General features: G+C 46.5%; 1 protein-coding gene across 1 annotated transcript in view; it reads left to right on the top strand.

The window, feature by feature from the left end:
- Positions 1 to 17,942, top strand: part of GABRR2 (gamma-aminobutyric acid type A receptor subunit rho2) — a 40,749-nt gene extending 22,807 nt beyond the window's left edge. The window contains exons 3-9 of the mRNA XM_025983859.2: positions 4,870 to 4,937; positions 6,896 to 7,119; positions 7,883 to 7,965; positions 8,164 to 8,304; positions 12,157 to 12,309; positions 13,331 to 13,527; positions 16,415 to 17,942. Of these exons, the coding sequence (XP_025839644.1) occupies positions 4,870 to 4,937; positions 6,896 to 7,119; positions 7,883 to 7,965; positions 8,164 to 8,304; positions 12,157 to 12,309; positions 13,331 to 13,527; positions 16,415 to 16,726 (1,178 nt within the window). The 3' untranslated portion in view covers positions 16,727 to 17,942. The remainder of the gene's footprint in view (positions 1 to 4,869; positions 4,938 to 6,895; positions 7,120 to 7,882; positions 7,966 to 8,163; positions 8,305 to 12,156; positions 12,310 to 13,330; positions 13,528 to 16,414) is intronic.
- The last annotated feature ends 1,382 nt before the right edge of the window (positions 17,943 to 19,324 follow it).

The following is a 19,324-nucleotide window of genomic DNA, read 5'->3' as shown; positions in this document are numbered from 1 at the left end:
AAATCTGTCATCCTACTTACTATTTCTTTTTTGTTGTCCAACCAATTCTATGTTCTTTCTTTTTCTCTTTCCTTACTTGTTTTCCTATGGATTGGCTACTTTTGGTTATTCTTATTTAGGGTTTCCTATTTTAGTTTTGAACATATGTACTCTTGCTATTTTTCAGTGGTTCCCCAGAAAACAACATGAACTCTTGGCTTATCAGACTAGTATGTTAATTAGCTACTTTTATTTCTCTCCCAGACAGTATGAAGACCTCACAACACTTTCACTTTATTTATATCCCTCCTCATTCAAATGCTATTTTTGCTTGGATTTCTGTTTCGTTTTCTCATCTCCCCAGTATATTATTAATATTGTTTTATATAGCCAATGTTTACTTACAATTATGTGTACGTTTTCCATTTTTGTTTTCTCTCCTCATTCTTGCATCTCCAGCTTTACCTCTGGGATCACATGCCTTCAACTTGAGAAATATCTTCATTTAGGGCAGGACACATGTCCAATTCTCTGTTTTAGTTTCTCTGAAAATTCTGTCTCACTTTCATTCTTTGAGTCAGTGAGGAAGAAGTGAGATATCTCAACTTCAAAAATGGATAAATTCCTCATGTGTACTTTTTAGGACCATGTGAGGACAAATAACGATAGAAAGGCTAGGAACCAAGAAAATCCTTGGCTACACATGTATCTCCATATCCTGCCTTGAATTTGTCACCTCATTGGCTATACTGCCTGAAATTCCACCAGTGATTTCTATTTGGTTTACCAGATCCCTCTCTCAAAGCAGGAAAACCACAGCAGTGTGACAAGGCCAAGGCAGGAATGCCTACTTAGTTTAACGAGACCATTTTCTTTCTAATACCCTATGGAACCCAGTCCCACTCAAAATATAAAATTGTTCAAGGAAGGAGGAGAAAGACCAGTACTTTGGAAGACTTTCTCCCAAAATCAGGTCAAGAAGGGCCACAAAATAGAGTTTAGGAGAGCCTGGAAGCATTCGCCCTGGGCAGTGGGCAGGTCAAGGACAGAGATCAACTCCACTGCACTTAGACTAAGGAGAACAGGGTGTTGCTTCTGTTCAAACTTGAGGTGAGTCCCCTGGAATGCAGCTTTAGAGCCTCCTGAACACCCAGACTGTTTACCTCCAACAATCCAGATCTCCTGAGAACTTGACCTGCACTCCCACGTGAGCACTACCTTCCAGAGCACTGACGCCACCCTTACAGGTATTATCAAATTTCTCTGCGAAGGGCAGCTGGAGCTGTGGAGAGCAGGGCAGGCCCTGAGAACAGAGAGACACCGTTCCAGATTCCAAGCAAGCTGATATGCTTTATCTTGAATGTGTCCTTTGCCAAAACCAGCTCCTATTCAAACACTGGGCCCATTATCTGAAAACTGGGCCACTAGGAGGGAGGTCCAAAGAGGTTGATGGCTATATTGTTTCTTCCATTTAGCTCCTGGAAGAACTGGGTGTAGCAGATAGCGTGGCACTTTAGAGAAAGAAAGTGAGGGAGCAAGTACAGCACACCTCCATGAGAGGCAGGGCTACCCCAGTTAACAGCCTAGACGCTGAACCATTTTAATATCTCTGGCTTAGGGGCCAGAGGATGAGGAAACAGTGGGTCAGCATGCCCTGGTCCTGTACTCCCTGCACTCAGAGGTTCCAGGAGCAGCAGGGCTGGCCTCTAGACAATACCCTCTCCCCAGGAAACCTAGCTCAGCTCCCACTTGACTCTCAGAGGTATATATATATACACACACACACTTTTTTTGGTCTGTGAGTATAATAGCATTTGTTAATACGCTTGACAAACACATTTTTGATTTTCGTTTTCCCCATTTTAGGTTTAAAAACCTAGGGATGCCTGGGTGGCTTAGTGGTTGAGCATCTGCCTTTGACTCAGGGCGTGATCCCGGAATCCGGGATGGAGTCCCTCATCGGGCTCCCCTCGGGGAGCTAGCTTCTCCCTCTGCCTATGTTTCTGCTTCTCTCTCTCTCTCTCTGTCTCTGATGACTAAATAAATTTAAAATATATATTAAAATCTAAAAAATATTCTTTTTTTAATTTTTTTTAAAAATTTATTTATGATAGTCACAGAGAGAGAGAGAGAGGCAGAGACACAGGCAGAGGGAGAAGCAGGCTCCATGCACCGGGAGCCCGATGTGGGATTCGATCCCGGGTCTCCAGGATCGCGCCCTGGGCCAAAGGCAGGCACCAAACCGCTGCGCCACCCAGGGATCCCCTAAAAAATATTCTATGGAAGTATAACATACATATAGAAAGTACACAAATTGTGAGCGGACAGCCTGTTATCACAAAGTGAATGTAACCATCAACCAGCCCAAGAAATAAAACAATAGCCACAGATAAATCCACAGCTAAACCTGGTTTTGGAAATTTTGCCATGAGCCAGATGGATTTGAGTGTCAAACTCCTGTGCTATGTACTCTTCTACTTTTCTTCTGACATGTCCTGAAAGGATTTAAAAATCTTGTGTAGTATTGTCTTTGGCTGTGATCTTTTTTTATTTTATTTTTTGTATATTTTTTATTGGAGTTTTATTTGCCAACATATAGTATAACACCCAGTGCTCATCCCGTCAAGTGCCCCCCTCAGTGCCCATCACCCAGTCACCCCAACCCCCTGCCCACCTCCCCTTCTACTATCGCTTGTTCGTTTCCCAGTTAGGTGTCTCTCATGTTTTGTCACCCTCTCTGATTTTTCCCATTCCTTTTCTCTCCTTTCCCCTATAATCCCTTTAACTATTTTTTATATTTCCCAAATGAATGAGACCATATAATGTTTGTCCTTCTCCGACTGACTTACTTCACTCAGCATAATACCCTAAGTTCCATCCATGTTGAAGCAAATGGTGGGTATTCGTCGTTTCTAATGGCTGAGGAATATTCCATTGTATACATAGACCACATCTTCTTTATCCATTCATCTTTTGATGGACACCGAGGCTCCTTCCACAGTTTGGCTATTGTGGACATTGCTGCTATAAACATCGGGGTGCAGGTGTCCCAGCGTTTCACTGCATCTGTATCTTTGGGGTAAATCCCCAGCAGTGCAATTGCTGGGTCGTAGGGCAGGTCTATTTTTAACTCTTTGAGGAACCTCCACACAGTTTTCCAGAGTGGCTGCACCAGTTCACATTCCCACCAACAGTGCAAGAGTGTCTCTCTTTCTCCACATCCTCTCCAACATTTGTGGTTTCCTGTCTTGTTAATTTTCCCCATTCTCACTGGTGTGAGGTGGTATCTCATTGTGGTTTTGGTTTGTATTTCCCTGATGGCTAGTGATGCGGAGCATTTTCTCATGTGCTCGTTGGCCATGTCTATGTCTTCCTCTGTGAGATTTCTGTTCATGTCTTTTGCCCATTTCATGATTGGATTGTTTGTTTCTTGGGTGTTGAGTTTAATAAGTTCTTTATAGATCTTGGAAACTAGCCCTTTATCTGATAGGTCATTTGCAAATATCTTCTCCCATTCTGTAGGTTGTCTTTTAGTTTTGTTGACTGTTTCTTTTGCTGTGCAGAAGCTTTTGATCTTGATGAAGTCCCAATAATTCATTTTTGCTTTTGTTTCTCTTGTCTTCATAGATGTATCTTGCAAGAAGTTGCTGTGGCCAAGTTCAAAACAGGTGTTGCCTGCGTTCTCCTCTAGGATTTTGGTGGATTCTTGTCTCACATTTAGATTTTTCATCCATTTTGAGTTTATCTTTGTGTATGGCGTAAGAGAATGGTCTAGTTTCATTCTTCTGCACATGGCTGTCCAATTTTCCCAGAACCAATTATTGAAGAGACTGTCCTTTTTCCAGTGGTTAGTCTTTCCTACTTTGTCAAATACTAATTGACCATAGAGTTGAGGGCCCATTTCTGAATTCTCTATTCTGTTCCATTGATCTATGTGACTGTTTTTGTGCCAGTACCACACTGTCTTGATGATCACATCTTCATAGTACAACTTGAAATCTGGCATTGTGATGTCCCCAGCTCTAGTTTTCCTTTTCAATATTCTCCTGGCTATTCGGGGTCTTTTCTGATTCCACACAAATCTTATGATTATTTGTTCCAAATCTCTAAAAAAAGTCCATGGTATTTCAATAGGGATTGCATTGAATGTGTAAATTGCTTTGGCTGTGATCTATCTGCAGAGAGATCTTATCTCACACAAGACTGTGAGGCTTCTAGAGGGCAGGATCCCAGTTATCTGTTAGGTACTCTATAGGTATAGGTTGAGTGACCAAATGAATCTGGCCCTGGGCAGGCTGGTGTCCCAAGCCTGGATCTGAGGTTCTTAGGCCTCAGCTGCCCTTTTTGGAAGACAATTAACTAGGGTCCCTATTCAAACACTAGAACATGGGATGCCTGGGTGGCTCAGCAGTTGAGTGCCTGTCTTCAACTCAGGGCGTGATCCTGCGGTCCTGGAATCAAGTCCCACATAGGGCTCCCTGCATGGAGCCTGCTTCTCCTTCTACCTGTGTCTCTGCCTCTCTCTCTCTCTCTCATGAATAAATAAATAAAATCTTTAAAACACACACACACACACACGAACATTATTCCCTCTACCCTAGAGTGACAGCCCTGGGATGTAGAAAGTAATCCAGCTCATCGATTCATCCCACAAGCATGGATTAAACATTCACCTTGGTCCAGGAAAGACACACAAGTCAGACATGATCTCCGCCCTCAGGAAGAAAGCTCAGGCACTCATCATGTCAGGATGTAGCAAGAAAGCCCTCATAGAATTGGAACCCCTGCTTCACTCTACTCTGGTCAGGCTATCCCCAGGAGGGGTGTGTGGCTGCGGACCCATTGGTAGATAGGAATGTGCTTTCCTCAGCTGTCTTTGCTCTTCTACAGGCCCTGCTATCCCAGTGGGCGTGGACGTGCAGGTGGAGAGCCTGGACAGCATCTCGGAGGTGGACATGGTGCGCAGCGCCCTTGGCAGGGCTTCAAATTCGGGGTCCTGAGGTTAAGGGTCTGTGAGAGCCTGTGGCTGGGGTGGCCGTGCAGGTGCAGGCTATGCCTGGTGGGCAGAGCCAGGGCAGCAGGGGGTAAAACTAGGACTTGGAAGTTGGCTCAGGTGCAGTGAAACCTGAAGCAGGGGTTCTCAACCTGATGGGTAAAAGTAACTGGGGGAGTTGGTTACATGGAGATTCCTGGGCCCCACCGGAGATGTCCTGGACCAGTCTCTGGGAGTGAGGCCCAGCACCTTACACTTTGAACACACTCCTCAGGTGATGGGACTGGGGAGATGAACCACACTTGGAGGAGCACAGGAGGGGGTCATTTTCAGACAGAAATTCTGCAGTTCTCTGCTTGCTAATGCCCACCTGAGCATTGCTTCCCTACGCCTTCCTTGGCAGTGTCCACCAAGATCAGGCAGTAAGGGAAGGCTCTTAAAGACGCCTTGTTTCAATTGAGACCTGAAGGATAGATAAGAAGGAGACATCGTGGGGAGGGCCAGAGCAAGAGTGGGGCAAGGGCCCCTTGAGGCAGAAGAAACAGGAGGTTTATAAACACAAAATAAAAAAGTAGAGCACAAACTGAGGAAGGGGTGAGGATGGAGAGGGGGAGGGTGGGAGTGCTCCCCTCCCCACTGAGCCTGCAGGACAGTGAGTTCTAGGTGTGCTGGTAAAGCAGAAGTGGGCACTATGCTCTGAGACCACTGCCACCAGGCATCTTTCCATCCTCGCTCCCGAGGGGGATGCTTGGGGCCCTTATTGACTTATCTGCACTTGTAATTTAGCACTTGCATCCTCCGCTGCAGCGGGGGTGCCAGGCTCTTGGTTTAAGGCAGCAGCCCTGCAGGCGAGGAGACACGGTTTAACAGAAAGAACTTTCAGGCTGAAATGATAGTGGATCTGCAGCTGCACATACCTTTATCCATTCATTCCCACCCCCACCCTGCATTTTTCTATCCTGCAAATATTTATTGAGCACCCACTATGTGCCTTGCCAGGTAGGGCCTGGGGATTCAATGGCACGCAGGGCACAATTCTGCCCACAAAGATTCTCCAAGATCAATGACAGAAACTCTTTTAAATAGGACACTTGACCGTGCAGGTTTCTCCCAGCGTTCACCAACCTGAAACTGCATGCTTGGCCAACAGGAAAGGAGCACTGTGTGCCTGAGTCTAGGGGAGAGAGCAGGACTCCTGGGAAATCCTGCCCTGCTGGCCCCGTTGCTGGCTGCCTCACTGTAGGTTTCATTCGCAAAGCCTGAAGGATGGGCTGCTCCCCGTCCCGGGCTCCCACCTCACGATGCGCAGCAACAATGCGCCAGGTCCTTTCCTATTGTAGCAGCACCCCTGCGGCAACGGCCACCCTCCTGTAGGTGCTGCAGCCCTGTCACTGGAGGCTGAGCCTGAGGCGTCCGTTACGTGGGTTAATGATGGGTTGATTGTAGGAAAGGAAGCTTTATTTTTTTTAAATTAAAGATTTATTTATTTATTTATTTATTCCTGAGAGACAGAGAGAGAGAGAGGCAGAGACCTAGGCAGAGGGAGAAGCAAGCTCCCCGCAGGGAGCCTGATGCGGGACTCGATCCTAGGACCCCAGGATCACTCCCTGAGCCGAAGGCAGATGCTCAACCACTGAGCCACCCAGGCGTCCCTATTTATTTATTTTGGAGACTGAGAGAGAGAGAGAAAGAGAGAGAGAGAGCACGCATGGGCAAGAGCTGGGTGGGAGGGGCAGAGGGAGAAGGAGAGAGAGAATCCCAAGCAGGCCCCCATGCCCAGCATGGACCCTGATGTGGGGCTCGATTCACGATCCTGAGATCATGACCTGAGCTGCAATCAAGAGTCGGATGTTTAACCGATAGAGCCACCAGAAAGGAAGCTTTCTAAGCACTTGTGTTTGGTGTCACCTCGGGCTCCCACAGGACTTCACCATGACCCTGTACCTGCGGCATTACTGGAAGGATGAGAGGCTGGCCTTTCCCAGCACGAGCAACAAGAGCATGACCTTCGATGGTCGGCTGGTAAAGAAGATCTGGGTCCCCGACGTCTTCTTTGTTCACTCCAAAAGGTCATTCACTCATGACACCACCACTGATAACATCATGCTGAGGGTGTTTCCGGATGGGCACGTGCTATACAGCATGAGGTAACTGTCCATGGGGTCACTGGCTCTTTGTCCAATGCCATTCTAATACGTATGGTCAGTCTCTTTGGCCCTGAAGAGTTTGTCATTGTGGTTGGGCCTGAGGGCTATATGGATGCGATGAGCCTTCTGATAGCTGTTAGAAGTCTCTGAAGATGAAATGGTCACCCTAGTAGCCAGTGACTTCCCAGTCATCGGCGATCTTAAGCTCAGGTTAGGAGACTTGTAAGACCTGAGTGAGTTGAGAGTCAATGACATTCTATGTCCCTTCCACCCCTGAGAGCCTATCATTCTAGTTTATTGATAATAAAGATTTAAAAAGGCAACAAGACCTACTGTTTATTGAGTGTTATTCCAGATTGGCTTCTGGGCCAATGAGTGATTGTACAGGCTTATTCCACATCTTCTTGGGCTGCTTGTAGGGTTCACCAGAATTTGATGCTAATAGCCTTGGTGTGGTGTGGGGTAGGGAGGTGTGGCCATAACCTCCCAGGCATCTTGTGGGGAGGTTGCTCACAGGCACAGAGCAGAGTGCAGGAATGGGCTCTTGACAGTAGCTGGGGCCCAGCAGAGCGCTGATGACATGTCCTGCAGAAGACAGAACTTGAAAGTTAGGATCCTGCAACTTAGCGACCAGGGTTTCCAAGCTTCTGAATTAGACGTGAGAAAGCATTTGCTCTTGGTCGTTGGTGTTCTTCTTACTCGGGGCAGGCACATGAGCCAAGAACTCACTGCACGAGCCAACATGCCTGTTTGGGTTGCCTAGGATTACAGTGACCGCCATGTGCAACATGGACTTCAGCCACTTTCCTCTGGACTCCCAGACCTGCTCTTTGGAGCTGGAAAGCTGTAAGTATCAGTGTCCCAAACGACAAATCTCTGCCTTGTTCCCTCTCCAATCTCTGCGCCACTTCAGTAACCGTGACGCTGAGTACTGCCTGCCAGTGTTAAGACCTGTTTACTCCGAGGCTGGTGTAGGATTTCCCTGGTGCTTCGGCCACATCAGAAGCCAAGGAGTCAAATTAACTTATTTTCCTCTCCCCAAAGATGCATATACAGATGAAGATCTGATGCTGTATTGGAAGAATGGGGACGAATCCTTGAAAACTGATGAGAAGATCTCCTTGTCCCAGTTTCTGATTCATAAATTTCACACCACTTCCAGACTGGCCTTCTACAGCAGCACTGGTAGCTAATGTTTGCCATGGTCGGGTGCGAATGTGGGAGAAAATACATTAGAATTCTCCAGCCTTAAACTTTTCCCCTTCCAATGAGAATGAATCTGTATTACTAAGGAATGCATAGTTCTACAAAACATAAGCAACACTTAGACGTAGAAATTTAAAAAGTTTTGTCATCTTCTCAAAGCCGATGGCCAGAGGCAACCACTCCTAACGGTTTAGCACACACCCTTGTGAACATCTTGCTTTAATTATGTAAAGCGGGGTCATGTTTTACGTGCTATGCTGTTATCTGATTTGTTTGACTTAATGATACGGATGATAGCTTTTCGAGGAAATGTATCTATTACCTATATTTAGATCTATTGATTTATTGACTTATTTAGTTAGTTACTTAAGAAGGGGGAAGGGGAGGCACAGAGGGAGAGAGAGTCTTAAGTAGGCTCCACACCCAGTGCAGAGCCCAACATGGGGCTTGATCTCATGACACTGAGATCATGACCTGAGCCGAAAGCAAGAGTTGGACACTTGAGACACCTGGGTGGCTCAGCAGTTGAGTGTCTGCCTTTGGCTCAGGACATGATCTTGGGGGCCCGGGATCGAGTCCCACATCAGGCTCCCTGCATGGAGCCTGCTTCTCCCTCTGCCTATGACTCTGCCTCTCTCTTTCTGTGTCTCTCATGAATAAATAAATAAAATCTTAAAAAAAAGAGGTCGGACACCTAGCCGACTGAGTCACCCAGGCGCTATAGATTTATTTTTAATGTTTAGTGTAACTCATCCCGGACCCTGGGCTGTGTTTGAAGTTTTGAGAGGTTGCACTTGTCCATCTGTCTCTAATTTCACCATTACTTAGCTCTTATAGTCACTTCTGAGGGCTGTCAAAATAAAGTATCTAAACTGGGGCCCTGAAACAACAGGAATATATTTGCCCACAGTTCTGGGGGCCATGCTCCTCTCTTAGGCTTTCTTTTTTTCTTTTTCTTTCTTTTTTTTTTTTTAAAGATTTTATTTATTCATGAGACACACACACACACACACACACACACACACACACACACACAGGCAGAGGGAGAAGCAGGCTCCATGCAGGGAACCCGACGTGGGACTCGTGGGACTCGATCCCAGGCCTCCAGGATCACACCCCAGGCTTCAGGCTGCACCAAACTGCTGCACCACCGGGGCTGCTCTCCCTTAGGCTTTTAGTTTCTGGTGGGTGCTGCATTGCTCCAGTGCCATCCTCTGTTGTCACGTAGCATTCCCCCCATGTCCCTCTCTGTGTCTTAACATGCTGCTGTTTCTGTGGATCTGTGTCCAAATTTCCCTCTTCCGTAAGGATATTAGTCATTGGATTATGGCCCTCCCTAATCCAGAATGACCTCATCTCATCTCGATTCCATGTGCAAGACCCAATTTCTAAATAAGGCCATGTTAACAGAAACTGGGAGTTAGGACTTCAACATATCTTTCTGAGGGACACAGTTCACCCCCATGACAGCTCTGCAGTAGCTACAGGACTCTAAGGGACTTTTCACTTCATCACCCCTTGTCCATATGCTGAGAAACCCCAGCCCTTCCATGTGGAGCTTCTGTGCTACTGTCTGTCCCCGCATAGCCACCATCTGCCTATTCACCTGCCCCCCACCCCCCCTTTGTCCCCAGCATCAATCACTGAAAAAGCCTGAGTCTTAGAGAAGGTGGAGTTAGTGTCTGGACAGCCCAAGGTGCCTTCCCTTTCTGCCCATAGGGCTCATCCTCATTCTTCCCTTCCTTTTCTGCTATGTGTGGTATGTATTACCACACAATTTTCTCTTCTCATCTCTTCTTGGCAAGTTCAAATCCACTCTCTTGCTAAAACCATTTTTAAGAATGTCCTATATAACTTTTTACTATGTGTCACTGTCTTGAGTGCTTAATATGAATTAACTAATTTCTACCCAACAAACCCATGGTGTAGATATTATCATTGTCCCCAATTTACAGATGAGAAAACTGAGACTCAGAAGGGTTAAGTTGCCCATCGAAGTTGCACAACTAGTAAGTGGCCAACGTGCCTTAGTCACTATGTGTACTTCTATTAGACGTTTTCTGTGTTCAAATAGAAGTTTGTTTGTCTTGTCCCCCATTCCAGCCTTTCTGGAGTCCAGATTAAAACGCATCTTCCTCTCCCGTTATTTACTATGTGCCAACAAGTGGGTTGGTACAGGGGCTGTGAGCTCCCCACGAGTGTTCTGTTTGGAACACAGAGTATACATTTGTGAAGCTCCTGGTTCCCTCTTAGTGTTTCCAAGGCAACCCTCCCTGGTTTTCTTAGAAGGAAAGGATAGTGGAACGATCCTTAACAGAATTAAGGCAATGCTCAGCCCTTCCAGAAAGACCCTGTACAAACCTAAAGCACAATGTGATTTGCTTCATGGGTGCCGATTTACATAGGTAAGATAAAGCTGACATGATGGGACAAAGGCTGTGGGATGAAAAAATGATTAGGTTATTTCTGTCACATCTGATGATCACTTTCTATTTATCCAGTCCACTAAAAGTACCTAGCTCATTCAAACAACAGAGGAACCTACACAGGAACCATGGGTCAAGCTTGTCTGGACCCATCCTATTGTTTGAGCCTTTCCCTATTGATCCAACCCTTCCTTAACCTGACTCCACAGTAACTTTTTACACCAACCAGGTAGCCTTTGTTACCTGCGCAGCATTTTCCTGGGAACAGCCTGAGGTCCTCCTGCATCCATATCCACAGGGGAGTGTGTTTGACAAGCAGATTTCTGGGTCCCATTGCAAGCTACTGAGCCAGTATCCCAGGCAGGGCTGAGATGAGAGTGGAGTGTGTGTGTGCACACAGTTGCAGTCCACTTTTTCACATTTATACTGTCCTTGACACCATCTTTGATCCCAGTGATTGGGTACAGACCTTGTGGATTTGAGACCTTATCATTTTAGACCTTATTTACAACCACCCATCTCATGATATATGTGGAAACCGACTGAGCTGATCAATCTACAACAGAGAGAACAGTGGCAAGACCCAGGCTCTGCTGGCTCCTGCCTCAGTGGTACTGGCCTCAACAAAATATATTCTATTTATTAAAAAGATTTTATTTATTTATTCATGAGAGACACACAGAGAGAGCCAGAGACATAGGCAGAGGGAAAAGTAGGCTCCATGCACGGAGCCTGATGTGGGACTTGATCCTGGAACTCCAGGGCTGAAGGCGGCACTAAACCACTGAGCCACCCAGGCTGCCCTGACCTCAATGAAATAGAACCCAGTCCCACTTCTGGGCCTCCTGAGCAGTGAGTCCTCAGGAAATATGGTTTTGGTTTGCAAATAAAAAATACGAAACAAACAACCAAACCTAGATCTCTCTTTCTACCTTCTCCCAAAATGTTAGAGGAAGAGAAGTTAGTTAATATTGAATAAAACAGTACTGTAGGGCAGCCTGGGTGGCTCAGCGGTCTAGCGCCGCCTTCAGCCCAGAATGTGATCCTGGAGACCCGGGATCGAGTCCCACATAAGGCTCCCTACATGGAGCCTGCTTCTCCCTCTGCCTGTGTCTCTGCCTCTCTCTCTCTGTATCTTCCATGAATAAATAAAAATAAAATCTTAAAAAAAAAAACAGTACATGTATTAGATACTGGCATTAGATCCTGGCAAGATACTTATTTATAGGAGAGAGGGCTTAGATTTTAGATAGGAGATGTAAGTCTATTAATCATTAACTTTTAACTTTCTGCTCAAGATGAGAGCAATCTGGGGGGGGGGGGGGGGGGAAGAAGGGCTCCTGGGGACGGGGTTTGTTTTTGCCTCTCCAGCTGAACCTCCCCGGTTTCTTCCTGTGTCCCCCAGGCTGGTACAACCGTCTGTACATTAACTTCACCTTGCGACGCCACATCTTCTTCTTCCTCCTCCAAACCTACTTCCCTGCCACCCTGATGGTCATGCTGTCCTGGGTGTCCTTCTGGATCGACCGCAGAGCTGTGCCTGCCAGAGTTTCACTGGGTAAAAGCATGTGATAAGGTGCGGTGGGGTGGTTATTGTTTCAGCTGGTCACTATAAAGAGAAAAAGGACAACCATTATTCAGTTCTTAACTGATGGGCTGTCAGAGTCAAAAGGAGCAAACGTTCCTCCCACTTGTTGCCGTCACCACTCACATGCCACGCTGTTTCCTCCACTACTTTAGGAAAACCACAGGGAGCTAAAGCTACATCAATCAGGTTTGCTCGAATCATCTCAGAAACATGAAGCCTGTCTGGGGGATAGACTTCCACCACCAGCAGGATTAGAGCTCAGTACTTTCATAAATAAGACAATTCTACAAACACCAAAACCTCCCTCTGTAAATACACACACTCTGTGTGTCGGCCTTGTTTGGAGTCTGAACGCAGGGGGGGTAATAGGGGATTTGGGGGAGGGGGAGGACTGTACTCCCTGGACTTGTGGTTTTCCACCTCCACAGACCAGAAGCTCCAGGGGGAACAGGGGGAACGTGTCCAGCTCATCATAGTCAATTTGGCCACAATCAGCCGGGTCTCCAAGAAATGTGAGGGTTTTACCAGCAAGGCACAGTGAAGAAGATAGCATGATAGGCTTCCAGGAATTTCCACAGCGTTCAGAGACTTAATACATGTGGTTGGGAGGAGAGGGAGGGAGGGCATTCCCTGCAGGGGTGGGGTTTCCTTTAGGGGTGTCCTCCGGTCACTTGCAAATTCCACATCTGACCGGGTCCTTGGTGAAGCACTGAGGAGGCGGCCAGCCACACCACAGACACCAGGCCCCGCCAGCCCCCCGGTGAGGATGGGGGGCTGCAAGGCAGAGGAGGCCAGCAGCGAGCTGACCCTGAGGGACCCTCCTGCTGCCCATGGAGCAGATCTGCCGCGTGGAGGTTACCATGCCCGGGGGGGGGGGGGGGGGTCCTCCGTGGGTTTCCGACACGGAGGAAGAATGCAAAACGGTGACTCGGTGAAATGTGGGGGCCGTTCTGCACCCTCGCGGTGGCTGAGCCCCGGCTGCACGTTGCAGGTATCACCACGGTGCTGACCATGTCCACCATCATCACGGGGGTGAACGCCTCCATGCCCCGCGTCTCCTACATCAAGGCGGTGGACATCTACCTGTGGGTCAGCTTCGTGTTCGTGTTCCTCTCGGTGCTGGAGTACGCGGCCGTCAACTACCTGACCACTGTGCAGGAGCGCAAGGAGCGAAAGCTGCGGGACAAGGCGAGACCAGAGTCCTTCATCTCCCGCCCGCAGCCCAGGCTACTGGTTGCATGAGAAGGGCAGGGAGCCAGGGCTGCCCAAAAGGAGGAGGATCTATTTCTGAAGGGGTCCTAGCTTCGACCACCAAGCATCCCAGAAAGCAGAGAGTCCGGAGCCTGGGGGGCTCAGTGGGTTAAGCGTTGGCCTTGGGCTCAGGTCATGATCTTGGGGTCCTGGGATAAGGTGCAAGTTGGGCTCCCTGCTCAGTGGGGAGTCTGCTTCTCTCTCTCTCTCTCTCTCTCTCTCTCTCTCTCCCCCTTGCTTGTACTCTCTCAAATAAATAAATAACATCTTAAAAAAAAAAAAAAAGAGGGGATCCCTGGATGGCTCAGTGGTTTAGCACCTGCCTTAGGCCCAGGGCACCATCCTGAAGTGTCAGGATCGAGTCCCATGTCAGGTTCCCTGCATGGAGCCTGCTTCTCCCTCTGCCTGTGTCTCTGCCTCTCTCTCTCTCTCTCTCTCTGTCTCTCATGAATAAATAAATAAAAATCTTAAAAAAAAAAAAAAAAAAGGAATCAGAAAGTCTTTGGACCAGGACTAGGAGGACTTGGGTTTTGTTTTTTTTTTTTTAATTTTATTTATTCATGAGAGATACAGAGAGGCAGTGGGAGAAGCAGGCTCCATGCAAAGAGCCCAATGTGGGACTCTATCCTGGGACTCCAGGATCATGCCCTGGACTGAAGACAGGTGCCAAACTGTTGAGCCACCCAGGGATCCCAAAGACTTGGGTTCTTAGGCGCCACTTACCCTGGGCCTCTGTTCCCTCATCTGTAAAAAGGTATAGAGGAATCCTCCCCTCCCCTCCTCCCAGGGTTGTTGTAAGGGTCACATGAGATAACGTATGCAAAAGTTGTTTTGAAACTGTGGGGTTCTAGGCAGACATAAAGTATCACTATTACTATGAACATGTTTAGGGAAGGTGCCTCCAGGTCCTGTGACCAGATGAGGGGAGAGGTCTAGAATTAAAAACTCCTGTATTTATCTGCTCTGACCCAGTGAAAATTCAGCTACATACAACTTTAGCCTTCAGACTCATTGGAAATACTATGCTGTCTACACTGTACTGCAGTGTAGTAACCTACGTTAGTTATGAGATAGAATACAAATGGGAAATTCAGGCAATGTGTGTGGGCCTTTGGACAGGGAGGGAGACTCCATTCCATTCATATTCAGACTCTTATTAATCACAGTAAACAATAAAATGCCAACTTGTTGCCAAATCATTGGTCATCATTGTACTAATCAAAATGGGTATTCACCTAGAAGGTATACAGATCAGGGGATATGAAAATCCCACATTTATGTACATCTAGGTGGCTGGTAGCTACTTAACATAAGGGAGCTTTAAATTTTAGGAAAAGATGATGTGTTGCCTTTTCAAAAATAGTCTTTCAATGCCCAGATTATACTTAAATATATTATATATATTTAGGCTAGACTGTTTAAGAATTTATTTTTAAAGTTCTATTCAAACCTTTTTTACTTTAGCATTTGAGTACTCATTCAAATTTTCAATAAATCTGCACATTGATCATTGTCAAATGGACTTCTGGATTTAAACACTTTTGATTTATAATCCAATGAACTTTCCTGTATGGAGCTGTCAGAAAAATAACATGCCTCCACCTGACAGGTACATGCCCTTGAATTATTAGCCAGTGCCAGCTGGAAGCCCACTCTTTGCTGACTCAAATTATGGGGAGAAGTGAAGCCATTTCCTTCCTTCCAACTTATAATTTCTTTTTTTTTTAAGATTTTATTTATTTATTCATGAAAGACACACACACAGAGAGAGAGGCAGAGACACAGGCAGAGGGAGAAGCAGGCTCCATACAGGGAGCCCAACGTGGGACTCGATCCTGGGTCTCCAGGATTGCACCCCGGGCTGCAGGCAGTGGTAAACCGCTGTGCCACTAGGGCTGCCCCAACTTATGATTTCTTATAAACATTTTCATACTTGTAGAAACAGTTGAAAAATAGGATAATATACATCCATAGACTCTGCACCTACACTCAACATTGCTAACGTTTTGCCATTTTTGTGTGAGCTCTTTCTCCATATACATGTAGTTTTGTCCATGCAGTTGAACCATTTAAAAGTGCATTGCAGGTATCATGACCTTTTATGCTTAAATGTAACTCTTTAAAGCAAGGATACTCTCCTACTTAATCATCTTTTGATTCATACACAAAGAGTTGGAGACCCACAAATGGAATCAGAATGTGTGGGTTTATTTTATTTATTTTAAAATATATTTTTAAAAGACTTTATTTATTTGAGAGAGAGAAAGAGAGCAGGGGGAGGAGCAGAGGGAGAGGAAGAGAGAATCTCAAGCAGACTCTGAGCTGAGCGTGAAGCCCAATGCAGGGCTCAAGCCCACAACTCTGAGATCATGACCTGAGCCAAAATCAAGAGTAAGATGCTTAAACAACTGAGTTACTCAGGTGCCCCCAGAATGTGGGGGGTTAAAGTCCTGACTCTAACACTAGCCGTGTAATCTCAGGAAAATTGTGTAGCCTCACTGGGTCTTAGTTTTTCCCTCTGCAACAGACTAAGTTGGTGATTCTGGACCCTGGCTAGGTGGTACAATCACCTGGGGAGCTTCACATCAATTAGAGTAAAACCTGGATGTGGCCATTTTAAAGAGCTCCCTGGATGATTCTAATATTCAGAGAATTATAATATGTAGAGAGTCACTGGACTGAGTGATCTCTGGAGATCCTTCTAGTTCTGCCTTTCTGTGGTTTTGAGTAGCCATGGGGCTTTGCTCTGGGCCCAAGGCACCTCCTCTGCCCCTCCACAAGCCCTAAACATGCCTGACACCTTCCTTGCGTTTGCTGCCCACAGTTCCCGTGCATGTGTGGAATGCTTCACTCGAGAACCATGATGCTGGATGGAAGCTACAGTGAGTCTGAGGCCAACAGTCTGGCTGGATACCCAAGAAGCCATATTCTGACAGAAGAAGAAAGACAAGACAAAATAGTGGTCCACCTGGCTCTGAGCAATGAATCCAACTCCTCCAGGAAGAAGGGGCTTCTGAGGGGCCACATGGGTCTTCGCATCTTCCAGAACACCCACGCCATTGACAAATACTCCAGGTTGATATTTCCTGCCTCCTACATATTTTTCAACTTAATTTATTGGTCAGTGTTTTCCTAGGGGTCCTGAGGCTATGACTGGGAAAGGACATGCCTGGCCAGCTGTCTGCACATGGACCTGCCGACCATGCCCCCCTCACCAGATGGAGCAACAGCTCCTGAACCACCATGGCAATGCCCCCCTCACCGGGAGCCCTCCAGCTGCCCTTTACCTTATCTCATGGGTTTGCTCTTCATTAATGCTGTGTTCTGCGTCCTACTTCACGCCTCTTTGGGACTGTCTTCTTCTGTTCTTGTGTGTAAACCGGTTCACAAGAGCCGCCCCCCCCTATAAAAAATGACTCGAATGCCTCCTAGATAATCTGAGACCCTAATGAAGCCTAGGATTCAGTTTTGAAGGGACACAGAAGAATAAAGGGCAAGCCTAGGGGCTTTCTGGATAGGAGATGGAAAATAGGATTCAAAATAGGAATAAAAAAATCTGCAACCCATGCAACTAGATTAAGTGCCTACCTAGGAAGAAAAAAAAGCTCTTATCCCAGATAGGAAATGATTTGACCTGTGTGAGTCTGACAACTTGCATGATTTTGCAATCCATTCAACCACTCATTAAATATTGAGTACCCACTCTGTGCCTGGTCCTGTGGAAATGAACAAATAGAGGTCTCTCAGAGAACTTCTCTAAGCCTGCACTCATTCTACATATGGCAGTACAGCTGCTCTTCTGCCTCCCTCCAACCCCCACTGACCCCACAGATCCGTTCTGTTTGCTGGTGCTTTTACTCCTAGGTCTGTCTAGGAAAGCACCTCCAGTCTCCTATGAGACCCTCGTGAAGGCAGCTTAAAAACTTCTCTCCTAGAATCACCACGCAGGACAAGTCTAGTGCTGGGGAGAGGGCCAAGGACTTGGTCTTGGGGAGGAAGGAACCATGGATCTACTGTGGAAATGTGTTCCATATTCCAGCCTACTTCTCTTTCTGGGCTTCACCCCTATCAGACAGGTGTCCTTAATAATCCTTGTGTCCAAGCCCGGTTCCCACCCCTGAGACTCTACCTGACCAGAAATGCCCTGCACCTTGGAATGATTTCTCCCTTCCACAAGGTAGTGACTTTCTCTAATGTGGCTAAGCTAAGGTTAGGAAAGCAATCTGATTAACGGAATCCACAATAAATCGTGAATAACCATTTCTCTTATCCGTAATTTAGATCTTTGCTAGTTAACTCAAGTGAACCTCTAATCAGTAGTATTTGTGGAAATATAAAGAACACGATTTTGAGAAGGGTACCTCTTCTTTCAATTACAGCATGTGGAATCAGAGGGCTGTTCTGGGAAGTAGAGAAAGAATGCTCAGTTCAGATTTCTTACTTAATAAAAGAAGTTGTTCTGCTCTTTCTTCCTACCTACAACCCTTTCCACCTTCCTGCTCAGGGTCTGGGTATCTGGTCCTTTGGTCATGAGTGTACAAATGGTATAGCAAAAGAGAGGATGACCAAATGGTGCAGCAAAAGAGAGGATGACCCTGCCTTAAGTCAGGCGAGTGCTGGCTTGTGGCGTCTGCTCCACAGGGGCAAGCAGAGATTTTTAGTTCCTGAGGATTAGAGCTCAGGTGGGTGCCAGAGCCTACTGAAGTTTAAAGTCAGGGGCCTGTAGATCCCTGATCCTCTCCTCCCTCACCACGACTGCCACACAGCTGCCCTATGCATCCCAGCTTCTCCCCTCCTTCCTCTTGTCAGTCCCTCATCCATTTCCTCTGGCCTCAGACCAGATTGTGCAACAATCTTCCTCAGTTGTTTATTGTAATGTTGGTTGCTGTGCTGCTATTATAGATTCATGAAACCAACCCTAACCCTAATCCTCCCAGCACTGGGATGTCCAGGATATACAAATATCTATAAGTTAAAAAGTGTTAAGTGGTTCAAAGTATGGTTCAAAATATAATGGGAATTCTGAGGAAAGAAAGAATGATTTCCACTGGAAAGACTAGATCTAATGGAGAAAACAGCCCCTGAGGTGACCCTTGAAGATTGGAGATTTCGAGAAGCTTTATATGCTAAATGCACATGTAGAAAAGTACATGCCATCCCACTCTTCATTTAGCTCATGAACTCAGGGTCATGAGATGGAGCCCTGAATCAGGCTCTGTGCTCAGTGGGGAGTCTGCTTGAGATTCTTTCTTTCCCTTTCCCTCTATCCTGCTCCACTCTCTCTCCCCACCTCCCCCCCATCAAAAAAAAGGAAGAAAAATTCATGTTAGATCTGTGCTGTCTAATATGGTAGCGACTAGCCATGTATCTATTTAAATTTAAGTAAAATAAAATAAAAGTGCAGTTCTTGCCACTCCACTGGCCACATTTCAAGTGCTTTGTTCAATAGCCACATGTGGCTAGTGGCTATTGTATTGGATAGTACAGATATATAGAATATTTCCACAACCACAGAAAATTCTATTAGATAGTGCTATTGTAGATGAAAAGGTTGGTCTAAGCAAAGACATGAGAAAGGCAGGACAGGTTGGGGCTACATAGTATAGGGTTTGTGGGACAAGTCATCCCCGTTTTGGCAGGATCCTAGGCTATGGGAAGAGGAAGTAAAGACCAACACTTTCCACAGCACTAGGGGGTCCCCATGCCAGTGCCAAAGAGGAAAGCTTCCCCTGCA

The sequence above is a fragment of the Vulpes vulpes genome, chromosome 1 (genome assembly GCF_048418805.1).
Source record: "Vulpes vulpes isolate BD-2025 chromosome 1, VulVul3, whole genome shotgun sequence".
Taxonomy (NCBI): domain Eukaryota; kingdom Metazoa; phylum Chordata; class Mammalia; order Carnivora; family Canidae; genus Vulpes; species Vulpes vulpes.
The sequence above is the reverse complement of the archived record's forward strand: the minus strand, read 5'-3'. Positions and strand labels throughout refer to the sequence as shown.